General features: G+C 41.5%; 1 protein-coding gene across 1 annotated transcript in view; it reads left to right on the top strand.

Moving 5' to 3' along the window:
• Positions 1–10,543: 10,543 nt before the first annotated feature.
• The window catches only part of ZYG11B (zyg-11 family member B, cell cycle regulator), a 72,522-nt gene continuing 68,172 nt past the window's right edge, over positions 10,544–14,893 (top strand). The window contains exon 1 of the mRNA XM_045548008.1: positions 10,544–10,764. Within this exon, the coding sequence (XP_045403964.1) occupies positions 10,735–10,764 (30 nt within the window). The 5' untranslated portion in view covers positions 10,544–10,734. The remainder of the gene's footprint in view (positions 10,765–14,893) is intronic.

The raw sequence follows: 14,893 nt of genomic DNA, 5'->3' as shown, positions 1-14,893 counted from the left end.
TGTAGGTGTCTGCTTCTGCGATAGGGAGAACAAGAAAGGGAAAGTTTTGGGGAAAGATGGGGAGTTAATCTTTGGGTCTGTTGCTATGAGATAACCAGTGGGATATCCAGGTGGAGTCTGCATTTGGCATTGGATGACGTCTGAGCTTAGGAGAAAGATTTGGGCTAGCACAAGATTTTGGACTCATCAGAACATAGGGCTGGCCTTTCCCTGTCTACTTTGAAATGATGGGATTTTGTCACCCACCATCCAAGGATAGCATAGAGAGTACAAAGATAAAGATTGTGATGAGTGTGTAGGATGTTTTTGGACTTCAGACATGAAGGAATTTTTAGTTTGACAAGGTCTAGGGTGCAGCCGTGAGAGTGAGTGGCTGAAGTGGAAGGGAGGGTCATGGAATTAAGGAGGTCAAGGAGCAGACAGGCCAGAGAACTGGCTGGGCCATTGAGATGAATGTTGAAATCATCCACATTGTTGTAGGATTTCAATAGCCCAGTGGCTCTCCAATTTTAGAGTCGATGGGAATCACTTGGAAGGCTTGTTATTAATAAAACAGTTTACTGGCCAGGCACAATGACTCATGCTTGTAATTCTAGCCAGGCAAAAGGATTCCTTGAGGCCAGGAGTTTGAGACCAGCCTGGGTAACATGGTGAGACCCCCATCTCTAAAAAAATAAGAAAAATTAGCACTGTACTCCAGCCTGGGCAACAGATCAAGACCTTGTTTCAAAAGTAAAACAAAAAGGCCGGGCACGGTGGCTCATACCTGTAATCCTAGCACTCTGGGAGGCCGAGGCAGGTGGATCATTTGAGCTCAAGAATTCGAGACCAGCCTAAGCAAGAGCGACACCCCCATCTCTATTAAAAATAGAACTCTCTACTAAAAAAATAGAAAAATTATCTGGACAACTAAAAAAAATGTATATATATATATATAAAAAATTAGCCAGGCATGGTGGCATATGCCTGTAGTCCCAGCTACTACTCAGGAGGCTGAGGCAGTAGGATTGCTTGAGCCCAGGAGTTTGAGGTTGCTGTGAGCTAGGCTGATGCCACAGCACTCTAGCCTGGGCAACAGAGTGAGACTCTGTCTCAAAAATAAAATAAAATAAAATAAAATAAAACACCAACAAAAGACCCCCACAGTTATAGGCCAGAGCGAGCTCTTCCCTTTTTGCTGCTGCAGGTGAAGCCATAAGTGTGCTCAGGCTTCAGAAGAGGCTCACCTCCAGTGTCCTCCAATGTGGCAAAAAAGTGGTCTGTTGGATCCCAATAAGACCAGTGAAATCACCAATGCCAGTTGCCATCAGCAGATCCAGAAGCTGATCAAAGATGGACTGATCATCCCCAAACCCATTGTTGTCCATTCCCAGGCTCAATGATGAAAAAACACATTGACTTGCTGGAAGAGCAGGCATAAAGTCATAGGTAAGCAAAAGGGTATGGCCGATACTCCAATGTCAGATAGGTAACCGGAAAGAGGGGGATGAGGATTCTGTGATAGCTGCTCAGAAGATACTGTCAATCTAAGAAGATTGACCACCACATGTATCACAGCCATTTCCTGAAGACGAAGGGGAATGTGTTCAAAAACAAGTGGATTCTCATGCAGCACATCCACAAGCAGAAAGCAGACCAGGCCTGAAAGAAGCTGGAGCTAACCAGGCTGAGGCGTGAAGAGCACCTCCAGGCTAAGAAGGAGACCATCAAGACTCTGCCAAGGAGGAAGAGAACAAGAAATAAAGCTCCCCTTCTCTTTTTTATTTATTTTCTTTTTTATTGTTTTAGAGATAGGGTCTCATTCTATCTCCTAGGCTGCAGTGCAACCGTGTGATCATAGCTCACTGCACTCTCGAACTCCTGGGATCACATGATCCTCTTGTCTCAGCCTCCCAGGTGCCTGGGATTACAAGCAAGAGCCACTGCACCCAGCTCTTCTCCCCTTCTCTTGTCTGTACATAGTGGCTTCAGTGATAACGTAGATCAATCACTCAAATGAAACAAGCCTTTATCTGGGGAAAAAACGCTGCAGTTTAGAGGGCCCACACCCAGAATTTCTGATTCAGTTAGTCTTGATGGCCCAATAATTTGCATTTCTAACAAGCTCCCAGGTGATGTTGATACAAGGGTGGAGATCACACTTTGACAATTACTCGGGTAGAGTAAGGACTGGGTCATGTGCCAAGGTCTTCTATGAATGTGTTTAGTTGATGACAGTAACAAAGATGGTTGATTTATGGCTGGGCATGGTGGCTCATGCCTGTAATCCTAGCACTCTGGAAGGCTGGGGCTGGAGGATCACTTGAGCTCAGGAGTTCGAGACCAGCCTGAGCAAGAGCAAGATCCTGTCTCTACTAAAAATAGAAAAATTAGCCGGGTGTCGTGGCATAGGTCTGTAGTCCCAGCTGCCCAGGAGGCTGAGGCCAGAGGATTTCTTGAGCCCAGGAGTTGGAGATTGCTGTGAGCTAGGCTGACACCATGACATTCTAATCTGGGCAACAGAGCGAGACTCTGTCTCAAAAAAAAAAAAAAAAAAAAAAAGATGGTCGATTTAGAATATGGCCCTGACACTTTTGGATGTTTCACCTGATGATCACTTCTTTGTCTACCTTGGGCACATACTTCTCCCTAACCCACACCAGAAGTTTGGGCAACATTCATCTTCCCTCCTTGGTCTAAAGTTTTAATCTCTGTGTCAAAGGGCTTTGATTCCTTGTTCTGTGTAATACACTTCACCTTGATGATTGAATCAGAAATAGCTAGAGGTACCTTTATTCTGAAAGCAGCAACTTCAGGGAGAAAAAGCAGACTGAACTGCCAAACTGCTCTCTACCTCCAGAGATTTCACTATGTGTTGGGAATAAAGAAAGGAAAAGGAAAAGACAACACTAGAGAGGTCATATATATTAATAGATTAAGTGAATAATTTGCAGGCATACTTCTCAAAGTAATGATCTTTCTCACAATAAAAATGCTTTGTGCATTTATGTAATTCTCTGTAACATAATAGTTTACAAGTTTTAGGAGTTAACTTTATCTATTTACATTAAAAGTCAGGAAACCAAAGGAAGGACTTGTAACTTATAATAAAAGACAGAACATGGTAAAATGTAATCTTACTGGAGACCTTTGCCTCAGCCTGGTTAGTCACACAAGAAGGCTTGGTTTGTATCAGTGCACTTACAGGTCCAAGGAGTTTGCTTCTCTCCATACAAAACCCTCATTCCATTGTTTCTTTTTAATCAAGATAGGGCTAGAAGACACTTAATTGATTTCAATCTACATTTCTCTCCTCTGGAGACATAATTTCAGATTCTACAGTCAGGAGCTCTCACCAGTCCCCCAGGAGGTTTTGGAGCCATCACATGAAGAGGACTTCCCAAGTATGCTCTAATTTCTCAGAATTCTTGTGGCCCATGTTAGATATTAGCTACTCCCTATCCACCGTGGGCATAGGTACCTAGAGAAATCAAGACGCTGGCTAGATAAGTACAAAGCAAGAATGTTAGAATTAGTAGAGAGCTTGACGATCACCCCTCCTGACCATGTACCCTCTCAGGACATTTTACAGAGACCAAACCCCATGAACAGGAAAGATTTGCCCAAGGACTCAGCATTTCAGAGTTTCAAATGACCTTAAAGATCACCAAAAAATATCTCCCCAGTGTCAGAGCCAGAGACTAGAATTCAATCCTTCTGACTCCTGGTACAGTGCTCCTCAGACTTATCCTGAGATAGTACACTTGGGTTTCAGAAGCAGAGAGGTCTAGAGAGGTGTAAAACCTTTTCGTTTTTCTGCTCAAATTATCCTTACTTGCCTTCTGGCATCTGATAGAAGAAACTAGGAAGAAGAGATACAATAAGAGACTGGCTTTCCAAGGTGTTTTCCAGGACCAGCATCATCAGCATCTCCTAGGAACAGGCTAGTAATGTAAAATCTTGGACCCCAACCCAGACCTAATGGATCAGAAACTCTAGGGGAGGGACCTAGCAAACTGCTTTAATAAGCACTCCAGGTGATGTGACAGACATTAAAATTTGCAATGCACTATAGTAGAAAATTAATTTTGCATTAGAAAGACCTCCTGTTCACTAGATCCTTCCCATCCCAGAGAAAAATTCCAGTCCTCTCCAAGGTTGTAAGGTAGTAATATGAACTCTAGGGTCAGAGTGAGCTCTTCCACTGCTGACTTGTGAAGTTTCCTGTCTCAGAACCTGTGTTTTCTTATCTATAAAGTAGGATAACCCCTTCTATAAGCCCCAAGGGATTGTAGTAAGGCTGGATGATAAATTGCTTTCTAAAAAACTGGCTGCTCTGACTTTGTGAGGGATTGCTAGAGTTAGTAGCTGGATTGCTACTTTCAACCCTGAAAAAGAATCCCTCTGTGAAAAAAATTGCCTAGCTCTACATACAGAGCAGCCAGCCCACCAACCGGGGGTAGTTCTTTCAATAGAAGACACTTATTGGAAACTTCTGCCCTGAATCTTGGGTTCTGATGAGTGGTTGGAATGCAGCTCAGCACCTCATGCTCAGGGAGTGGCCAGCTGAAATGTCATCATACTCAGTAAGTTTGTTTTCCCCTTTATTAAATTGCTAAGGAGGAGCTGGGTTATTTTTAATTTGGTATCTTTTTTCATTATCCAACAGAGTCCACAAAAGATGGCAGAGTACCTTCAGAATGATCTCCCTCGAAGTTTCAGGGCACTGAATGTTAAAAATAACAGAAAATCCTGCCTCAGAAATCAGTGAGTTGTGTTAAAACTCCTAATCCTTTCCTTTTTGCCTTTTCCCATTTAACTTTCTTGAGTCACCGACTTTTATTTATTTATTTATTTTTATTTTTATTTTTTTTGAGACAGAGTCTCACTCCATTACCCTGAGTCAAGTGCCGTGGTGTCAGCCTAGCTCACAGCAACCTCCAACTCCTGAGCTCAAGCGATCCTCTTGCCTCAGCCTCCCAAGTAGCTGGAACTACAGGCATGCGCCACCATGCCCGGCGTTGTGGAAAAAAATTTTCTATTTTTAGTAAAGAAGGAGTCTCACTCTTGCCCGTCTCAAACTCCTGAGTTCAAGGGATCCTCTTGCCTCGGCCTCCCAGAGTGCTAGGATTATAGGCGTGAGCCACCGCGCCTGGCCAAGTCACAGACTTTTAGAATTAAAATCTTAAGAATCATCAAATCTATTTTTTTAGTCATTATAGAACTCCTGCCTATCATATGTGCACCATTTTGTCAATCAGCCCCTTTTTGCACATCTCTGGTAATTAGAAGTAGCCTGTTCCATATGTGATGGTTCTCACTCTTAGAATGTTCTTCCTTTTGTTGAACTGAAATCTATTAATACCTTCCTATAGCTTCCTAATTCCCTCTTTGCTTTTGGCTGTACCTCCTAGAGCAAGTTGATATTTTCATAATAATAATAGCTACCATTTAAGATTGTGAAGGAGTCTTCCAAATTCTGAAAACAACTGACTTTCTGGAGAAATACATAATAAGCCCTGAATACCTTAGATTCAGTCTTAATTATAATTAGGTTGAGACCAGAGGGCACAAATGTCAATAGCAGGAATTTTGAAAGGACACAAGTGTTTTTGAGAGAGCAAAGCACTGGATTAACCATTAACTTCTGTTTACATGCATAAGAGGAAAGACTAGTGCATAGTTATATACCATTTATCATTGAATTTAAGTTAAAGATACACTTATTCTAAATTCTTCCTCATAAAGCCGGGCACGGTGGCTCATGCCTATAATCCTCTGGGAGGCTGAGGCTGCTGGATCATTTGAGGTCAGGAGTTCGAGAACAGCCTGAGCAAGAGCGAGACCCCCGTCTCTACTAAATATAGGAAGAAATTATCTGGCCAACTAAAAAAATATATAGACAAAATTAGCCGGGCATGGTGGCACATGCCTGTAGTCCCAGCTACTCGGGAGACTAAGGCAGGAGGATTGCTTGAACCCAGGAGTTTGAGGTTGCTGTGAGCGAGGCTGACACCGCAGCACTCTAGCCTGGGCAACAGAGTGAGACTTTGTCTCAAAAAAAAAAAAAAAAAAAAAAGAAACGAAACTAAATTCTTCCTCATAAAGTTGAATTCCCAATAACATCAAAAGGTTTATTTTAATAGTTCCAAGAAATCCCGATTTGTAATCTTGAGATTGTGAATTGTCACAGGAAATTACATTTGTTAGCATTTTTGTTGTACAAAACAATATTTGTTCACTTAAAGTTGTAAATTCCATTTGCCAAAGGAGGTTGATTATATTCACTAATCTTATGTTGAGTAACCACTGATCTGGTTCTATTAATAATTAACTCAACAAGAATAAAAAACTGTATAGAACCTCTTAAAATTAAAACATCAATAAAGGCATTCCTCATGGTAAAAATTAATTTCACTTATAAAGTAAGTAGCTCTAAATTATTATTATTATTGTTGTTATTATTATTTTGAGACAGGTTCTTGCTCTGTTGCCCAGGCCTCATCATAGCACACTGCAACCTCAAACTCCTGGGCTCAAGTGATCCTCCTGCCTCAGACTCCCGAGTAGCTGGGACTACAGGTGCCGCACCACCATGCTGGACTAAATTTTTTTTTTTTTTTTTCGTAGCGACAGGTTCTTGCTATTGTCCACGCTGATCTCTAATGCCTGATCTTAAGTGATTCTCCTGTGTTGGCCTTCCAAAGTACTGGGATTACAGGTGTGAGCCACCACACCTGGTCTAAGAATTTGATAAATACCATCACCAAATCATCCTCTATAGATGTTATCCCAATTTACAGCCCCACCAACAAAATATGAGAGTACCTGTTAAACATCACTACCCCTACCACAGAGTGTCTTATCACTCTTCTAGATCTTTGCCAATCTGATAGGTGAAATATATTTCAAAGAAATTACAATTTGTGGGGTTTTTTCCCCCCAGGTTTTGCTGTTGCTCAGGTTGGTCTCCTGAGCTCAAGTGATCCTCCCACTGTGGCCTCCCAGAGTGCTAGGGTTACAGGTGTGAGCCACTGCATCAGGCCTGCGTTTCTCTTATTATGAGTTAGAGTGAGCATTTAAGAGCCATTTCTATTCCTTTTTCTGTGAACTATCAGTTCATATCTTTTGTGTATTTTTTGCTTTGGGTTTTTGTTCTTACTGATTTCAGCTCTGTATACAAATATGAAAATTACCCATTTTCCTATGACATGAAATGGAAATATATGTATGTAGTCATTTGTCATCTGACTCTCCTTATGGTGGCTTTTGCCTATCAGACATCTTTCATTTCTATGTAGTTGAATTTGTCAATTTTTTCTTTTATGGCATCTTGGTTTTGTTATGTACTTAAAAAGTACTTCCTCATTTTGGGATTATGAAAAATTCTCCCATGGTTTTTTCTAGTATGTTTTGGTTTCATTTTTTTTCCCATTTTAATCTTTGATATATTTGAAATTTATCTTGGTGAATAGTGTGAGGTGTAGATCCAAGTTAAAAATTTCTAAATGTTTATCCAGTTATTCTAACACCAAATACGATTCCACTTTTTTCTTACTGATTTGAAATGCTATCTTTATTATACTAGATTTCCATGTAATTTGATGCATTTTTGAATTTTTTATTGTTTCATTGATTACAGATCCACTGTGGCTCCATTCTTTCTTGATGGCAAAATCCTGATTTTTTATGGTGATTTTCCTCCACTGACATCAAATGCTTAGGGAAAGTGACTCCCAGATCAGACAGAGAGTAAATCATGATTGGTCTAAGCTAATATTAGTGGCCTTATTCTCTTTACTATTTCCTGGTTTATTCCTGACCATTAGTACTTGAGGGGAAGTCTATTGAGTGACTACTAGGAAAAATAGTAGCCAGCCTATTAAACATATGAGGGGAGATATTTAGTTGACAGTTGGACACATAAATCAGAAATTCATAGTAGAGTTGTAATTTGGGGGTTATCACTATATAGATCATATTTAAAGTAATGTGATGGGTTAAGATCATCAAAGAGTATAAATGGAAAAGAAAATGTCTAAGTGTTGGCCGGGTGCAGTGGCTCACAGCTGTAATCCTAGTACTTTGGGAGGCCGAGGTGGGAGGATTGTTTGAGCTCAGGAGTTCGAGACCAGCCTCAGCAAGAGCGAGATCCCATCTCTACTAAAAAAAATAGAAAGAAATTATCTGGACAACTAAAAATATATATATAAAAAATTAGCTGGGCATGGTGGTGCATGCCTGTAGTCCCAGCTACTCAGGAGGCTGAGGCAGTAGGATCGCTTGAGCTCAGGAGTTTGAGGTTGCTGTGAGCTAGGCTGACGCCACGGCACTCTAGCCCGGGCAACACAGTGAGGCTCTGTCTCAAAAAAAAAGTCTAAGTGTTGAGCCCTGGGTGCCTGCAGTATTTAGAGGTCAGAGAAATGAGGAGAAACTAGGAGCAGCCAGTGAGACAGGAGAACCAGGAGTGTGGAATGTTATGGTAGCCAAGGAGGGGGAAATGATGAACTGTGTTTGGTGCTCTTGGTGGGTCAAGTAACATGGGCACTGAGAATTCACTGGTGTTAGCAAATGGACATCACTGGTGACCTTGACAAGAGCATTTCAGTGGAGTGGAGGAGGTAAAAGTTTAATTGGAGAGGGTCCCACAGAAAATGGCAAAAAGGAAGTCAAGACATTGAGTACAGTACAGGTCACCTTTGTGAGGCATTTTGCTGTAAAGGAAAACAGAGAAACAAGGCAGTAGCTGGAGGGTCAAGCTGAGTGGAGAGAGGATTTTTTGTTTGTTTGTTTTAAGATGGAAAAAATAAATTCATGTTTGTATAACCATGAGAAAGAAAAACAAAAAATGGTGATGTAGGAGAGAAGGAGAATTGTTGTATAAATTCTCTGAGAAACTAAAATGGTATGAACATACTTGTGCTCCTCAAAGTGTGATCTGTGGACTAGTGATGGTCTACAAATGGTTTGTCACCAGTTTGTCACAGCAGTTGAGAGTAAATATTTTGAAACTTTTATAAAAATATGACAGAAAAAATTTATGTCTATTGGATTTAATAATAAAAAATCTGATCTAGAATAGTCTTACAGGAACAGAAAGTAGAACAGTGGTTGCCAGGGGTTGGGGAGAAGAGGGATGGGAAGTTATTGTTGAATGGATACAGAGTTTCAGTTTTGCAAGATGAAAAGAGTTCTGGAGCTTCATAGTGGGGATGGTTGCACAATAATGTGAATGTACTTAATAACACTAAATTGTATACTTGAAAATAGTTCAGAAGGTAAAAAAAAATCTGGGCTTGCCTTTTGTATGTCTGTTTTTTAAATTTCATTTTTTCTGGTAATTAATTTTTATTTTATTTTACAAAAATTTAGGTCTGTGACTGGGAAGAAAACCCCCTAGATCTTTTAGCACAGATTCTTGAGAAGAACTGAGGAGGGTTTGATATTAAGTAAAAGAAAAATAATTCACTTGTAGTAAAGAAAGGAAGGCAGAGTATAGAAGCAGGAGTACAGGTAGGTTGGAAGTCAGAGGGGTTGGTGGACCTCATAGATGTTCTGTTTCACTTTCTCACTGAACTGGAAGCAAGTTATCAGTTAAATGAGGATGAGGGAGGAAATGTTGGAGGTTTGAAGAGAAAGAAGATGTGAAATAGTTATATAGGAGGATGGGAAAATGCATGGAACTGGAAAAATGTAGTAGTACAGCTGAGCATTATGGGTCCCTTTGAGAATAATGATATCAAATTTAGAGAGAGTCAGTCAACCAGACAGTATGGTTTGGGATTCTTCTCTACCTTCCCCCATTTTGCTTCAGGTTCAGGATTGGAGTTTCCTCAGAAGGACTGGAGAAATGAAGGTGAATACCTGGGAATGATTTTCATGATGGACAATAGAATCTAAGCTGTTTAAGGAAGAAAGTGAGGATGTGAGGGCAGTGTGAGGAGGAATAGCAAAAACGTAGTAGGATCAATGGATTTGGGTAGGATCAATAAATTTGGGTCTTAGCGGAGTTGAACAGTTTTTTGGAGTTGGAGGATTATCAGAGGGAGTGAGCTAGACAGGAAGGAGGCTGTGGTGGGAGCGTTAGATGAATAAAAATCGAGATTATAGAGGGGTTACAAATAGTGCTAATGAAAAGATCTAAGAGTGACAAGGATGGGAGTGACAAGCTGAGGCAAGAATGATCCCTAGAGAGGAATCTCCGAGGCCGGAGGATTGGAAGAATCATCTAAGAGAATGTTGAAATCACCAAGAATTATGACAATAGTAGTAATGAATGACAGTGAACCAGAAACTAAAATCTTAAAGAATGATGGTAAGTGACAGAGGGGTTTACAGGTGACTGAAACTGAGCTAGTCTTTGGTCATGACGTAATACTTAAAGCTCCCCTCATTTTTAAAGGGAGCCTAGGAGGATTTGAAGTGTAGGGCTCCCTTAAAGGCCTGGGAGGGGGAGAAGCCAGAGGTTGGGTTTGGAGCCGGGAATCCTCAGTGGAGTCTGCGCATTGAGAGGGGAGGCGGGGCCGAGCTCGGCTCTTGCGCCGGGGCGGGGCCTCACGGGGGCGGAGTTTGCGCTCCAGTACGGGCTGCGGCTGCGGCTGCGGCTGCTGTACTTCTAGCTTCTGAGGGAAAGAGGCCGAGGCCTGGGTCGGTCCCGGAGCCGCCGCTCGCCGGAGCCTCCTGGAGCCCCAGCGCCGGCTCAGCCTGGGGGCGGGCTCCGGTCCGGCCCGCCGCCGCACCCAGGACAGAGGCTGCATGCCCGAGGACCAGGCCGGCTCAGCCATGGTGAGGGAGCGAGGCCTGCCCGAGCCGCAGCCGCCCGCCACCCTAGCCCCCTCCCGCCACCCGAGTCCCCTCGGGCCTGCCCCTACCTAGCTCTGATGTCCCCCTCAGGCTCCTTGCCTTCACCCTCAGCCCCTTGTTACCGCCTGCTCGGTTTCCAGCTCCTCCTTCCCCGTGTATCCCATTCACCTGCTGGGATGAAGCCCTTTAGGTAACACCCCTTAATCTCCCTTCTTCCCAGTGACATCCTTTTTTATCACCCCCAGTGACAGACAGCCTTTTTTGCGTTCACTTTGCCACCCTCTCCGCGTACTTTAACCCTAACCCTTCCTTCTTTTTCTCTACCATTTTATCTTTTTCTCTGTTCTGTGATCTTTACTCCTTTCTCCGTTTTCCTCGCTGTGTTTTTGCTCTTTCTTCTCACCCCCTCTTCACCATTTTATCTGCACTGACCCCTCCTCCATATCCCTTCTCCCGCTGGTCCGCTCATCCACATTTCCTCTCCCCTTATCGGATGTCCTTCCTCGCCCGCTCTCACAGCTGTCCCCATTTCCTTCTACAGGCTTCAGGGGTCTAAGCAGGAACAATTTGAGGACTATTGCTTCCCAGGAACTGTAGGGTGGGCAGATGGGGATTTGTAGTTTTCTTCTTCCTTTTGTTTTTGGAGAAAGGGGAGATTGGAGGTGTTGAAGAGAGCCTGGAAGCCTTATTACCTACTGTCATTGCAAAACCTGAGAGATGGTGTGTTATAGAGTGATAAAGTGAGGGCCAACATGCATACTGTGACCTTATGAGATATTTAGCCTTTTGACAAAAATAGCTAAAAAATACTTTGATTTTTTTTTTTTAACTTTGAGCATATTTTAGTGGAGAGGTGCAGCTTGGGAAATTTAAAAATATTTATTTACAGGCTTGACTATTATAACTTAGAACAAATGATTTGTTTTTTTTGGAGGCAGAGACCAAGGGCATTTGAGGACTGACAATCAGTTTGCTTGGCAGTCAGATTGTGACAGCCTCTTTAATGCCTTCTAAAGGGTTCATTTGTTTTGCCCTCTCTGCTTTAGTTGGGAGAACCTTATATTTGCAAATTTTCTCCTTCCTGTTTCAAAATAGCTTGAGATTTCAGTTGGTTTTTTTCATTGAGTTGGATTACACATGGTTTGCAGTACATTTATTGAAAACATTGCTCCATCATATGCAACAAGCTAAATTTTGGTCTCTGAGAGGAATAGACATTCTAGTCAAAACTAAATCCTGGCCAGTCGCGGTGGCTCACGCCTGTAATCCAAGCACTCTGGGAGGCTGAAGCGGGTGGATTTGAGCTCAGGAGTTCGAGACCAACCTGAGCAACAGCGAGACCCTGTCTCTACTAAAAATAGAAAGAAATTAGCTGGACGACTAAAATATGTACAAAAAATTAGCCGGGCATGGTGGTGCATGCCTGTAGTCCCAGCGACTCGGGAGGCTGAGGCAGAAGGATCACCTAAGCCCAGGAGTTTGAGGTTGCTGTGAGCTAGGCTGACGCCACGGCACTCTAGCCCAGGCAACAGAGTGAGACTCTGTCTCAAAAAAGAAAACAAAAAACTAAATCCTAATAATCATATTCTCCTACGATGTTAGTTTCTATTTTCCCTCCATCTGTTCTTTGGGAAAGTGGATTACTATAAAATTGTTTAATCTATGAACTTTCCCAAACTCATTGGATCCTGCATTTTTAGGTTGTCGTTTTCCTGTGTCTGTCTCCTTCACTTGCACAACCCATCACCCTGTTATTGTGTGCTAACCTCTTTCTCTTTGTGGAATATGAGTTCCTAGAGGCAGCACCTGTGCCTTACTCATTCCTGTTATTCCTAGTGCTAAGGTCAACTAGGTGCTTGAATGATTTACTTTCTGGTCTCATTTTCCCACCTGACAAGTATAATCTTAAACTGAAATTTGAGGCAACTGGACTACTCAGAGTGAGTTTGAGAATCTTATTTTTGGTGCAAAAAGAAAACTTAGTGAGATGTGGTGATATTCTCTTCAGAATAACAAGCCATCCTCCCTAAGACATCAAATTGCTAGATTTTTGGAAGTGTGAGCCCTCCCGCTGGTAATAAATGTATAAGTAATGAGGGAGGAGTTATGTACTCCTATTTGGGTATTTAGGATCCCAAAGTGTCATTTGGGCTGGGCCTGAAAGATGAATAGGATTTATATAGATCATTTTGGGAAGAGAAAGAATGCTTCATTGTGAATGTGAGTAGAAAGTGGAAAGGAATTAGGTTGCATTGTAGGAAGCAGGATTACCTTTATATAGCATGGAAGGATGCAAGAATGAAGATGTATAGCAGGAAATGAAGCTAGAAAGATACTGTCTTAGTCCATTTAGTCTGCTGTAGCAAATGCCATAAACTGCTTATAAACAACAGAAATTTATTTCTCAGAGTTCTGAAAGCTGAGAAGTCCAAGATAAAGGCCCCAACAGATTCAGTGTCTGGTGAGGATTCTTTTCCTGATTCATAGATGGCATCTTTTTTATAGTGCCCACACATGGTGGAAGGGGAAAGACAGCTCTCTGGGGCCTCTTTTATAAGGGCATTAATCCCATTCATGAGGGTTCTGCTCTGGTGTTCTAATCACTTTCCAAAGGCTCCACCTCCTAATACCATCACTTTGGGGGTTAAGATTTCAACATAAGAATTTTTAGGGGACACAAGCGTTCAGACCATAGCAGTTATATTATGCATGATTATGTTTCAGACTTTGTCTCTAACTAACTTGATTTTTCCTTACCATTGACACACAGAGTAAGAGTACATGTATAGGAGAGGTGAAAATAGGCAAAATATTGACTTATTATGAGTTAGGAATTGTCTGTAGAGGCTACTTTTTTTGTTTTCCTTGTGCAGTATGTTTAGTAGGCACTCAATAAATAGAGTTGAATGAATGATTATTATAAAGCTTTATATTTTATATTTGTCAAATGTTTATTATGTTGTGTTTAAATAGTTTAGATGTTTAAGATGAGTTCTCAGACTTCAAAATGAGAATCTCCTGAAGGGCTTGTGTCCCCCCACACCCCCCAGTTTGATTTATTAGGTTTGGGGTAGGGCCTGAGAGTTTGCATTTCTGACAAGAACCCATGTAATTGTGATGCTGCTGGTTTGTGAACCACAATTTGAGAACCACTGGTCTAAGATATAGTCCTTACTTTTCATTCTGACAGTGTTTTTGGAGTGCCATCGACTGTTGGCATTGGGGATATCACAAGTAGTAAAACAGATGTGGTCCTTGCCTTTTGTGTTTTATGTATGTAATTTTAAATGTGAAGAGTTTTAGTACATTCTCAATATACTAACAAAGGGGAAGTTGTGGCATAATGGAATGGGATACTCAGGGATGACTTTGCAGAGGATCTTACTTTCAAGTAGAGAACTGAGGGATAAAATTATAGGAGTTGTGTTATAGAAAGAGTAGTCCAGATAGAAGGAACAGCATGTGCAAGTGACCTATGGTGGTACTCTCTCTTGCTCGCTAAATTCTGACCTATCCTGGAGTTCTCAATTCAAGGAACTCAAAAGAATCCTATCTGTTCTACTTGCCTTAAAAAAAAACGTAGGTCATACCCTTCTTTATTATGTGGCTCTTTCTCATAGAATACATATTAATTGTACTTTTTAATATCTTAAAGTTATTTGATTAGAGTCTGTCTCTACCTCCAGAATGTAAAAATCATTGGTATAGAGATTATTTTTGACTAGCTGCTAAGGGCCGGGTTGTAGGCACTGTTGTTACAGTGGTTAAAAAAAAATGGGTGAAAGGATAGATAATAAACAGATCTATAAATATATAATGAGAGGTAGTTGCAAATGCTAAGAAAAAATAAACCAGGGTAAGATATAAAGTGATGTGTGTGTGTGTGTGGGGGGGCAATTATTTTAGATAGAATGGTTAAGCAGCAATACTAATAGCTAATATTTATTGAACATGGTTGTACTACATACTATTTTAAGTGCTTTATATATTTCATTTCGTCCTCATAGCAATCCACTGAGATACGTACTAGCTCTATGAAGGTAAAGACCATGCTTATTTGGCCTGTCATTACATCTTTAACACTTATATAGTGCCTGCTGCATAATAAGTA

Source organism: Lemur catta, chromosome 3 (genome assembly GCF_020740605.2).
Source record: "Lemur catta isolate mLemCat1 chromosome 3, mLemCat1.pri, whole genome shotgun sequence".
NCBI lineage: Eukaryota > Metazoa > Chordata > Mammalia > Primates > Lemuridae > Lemur > Lemur catta.
This window is presented reverse-complemented; position numbering and strand designations above follow the sequence as displayed.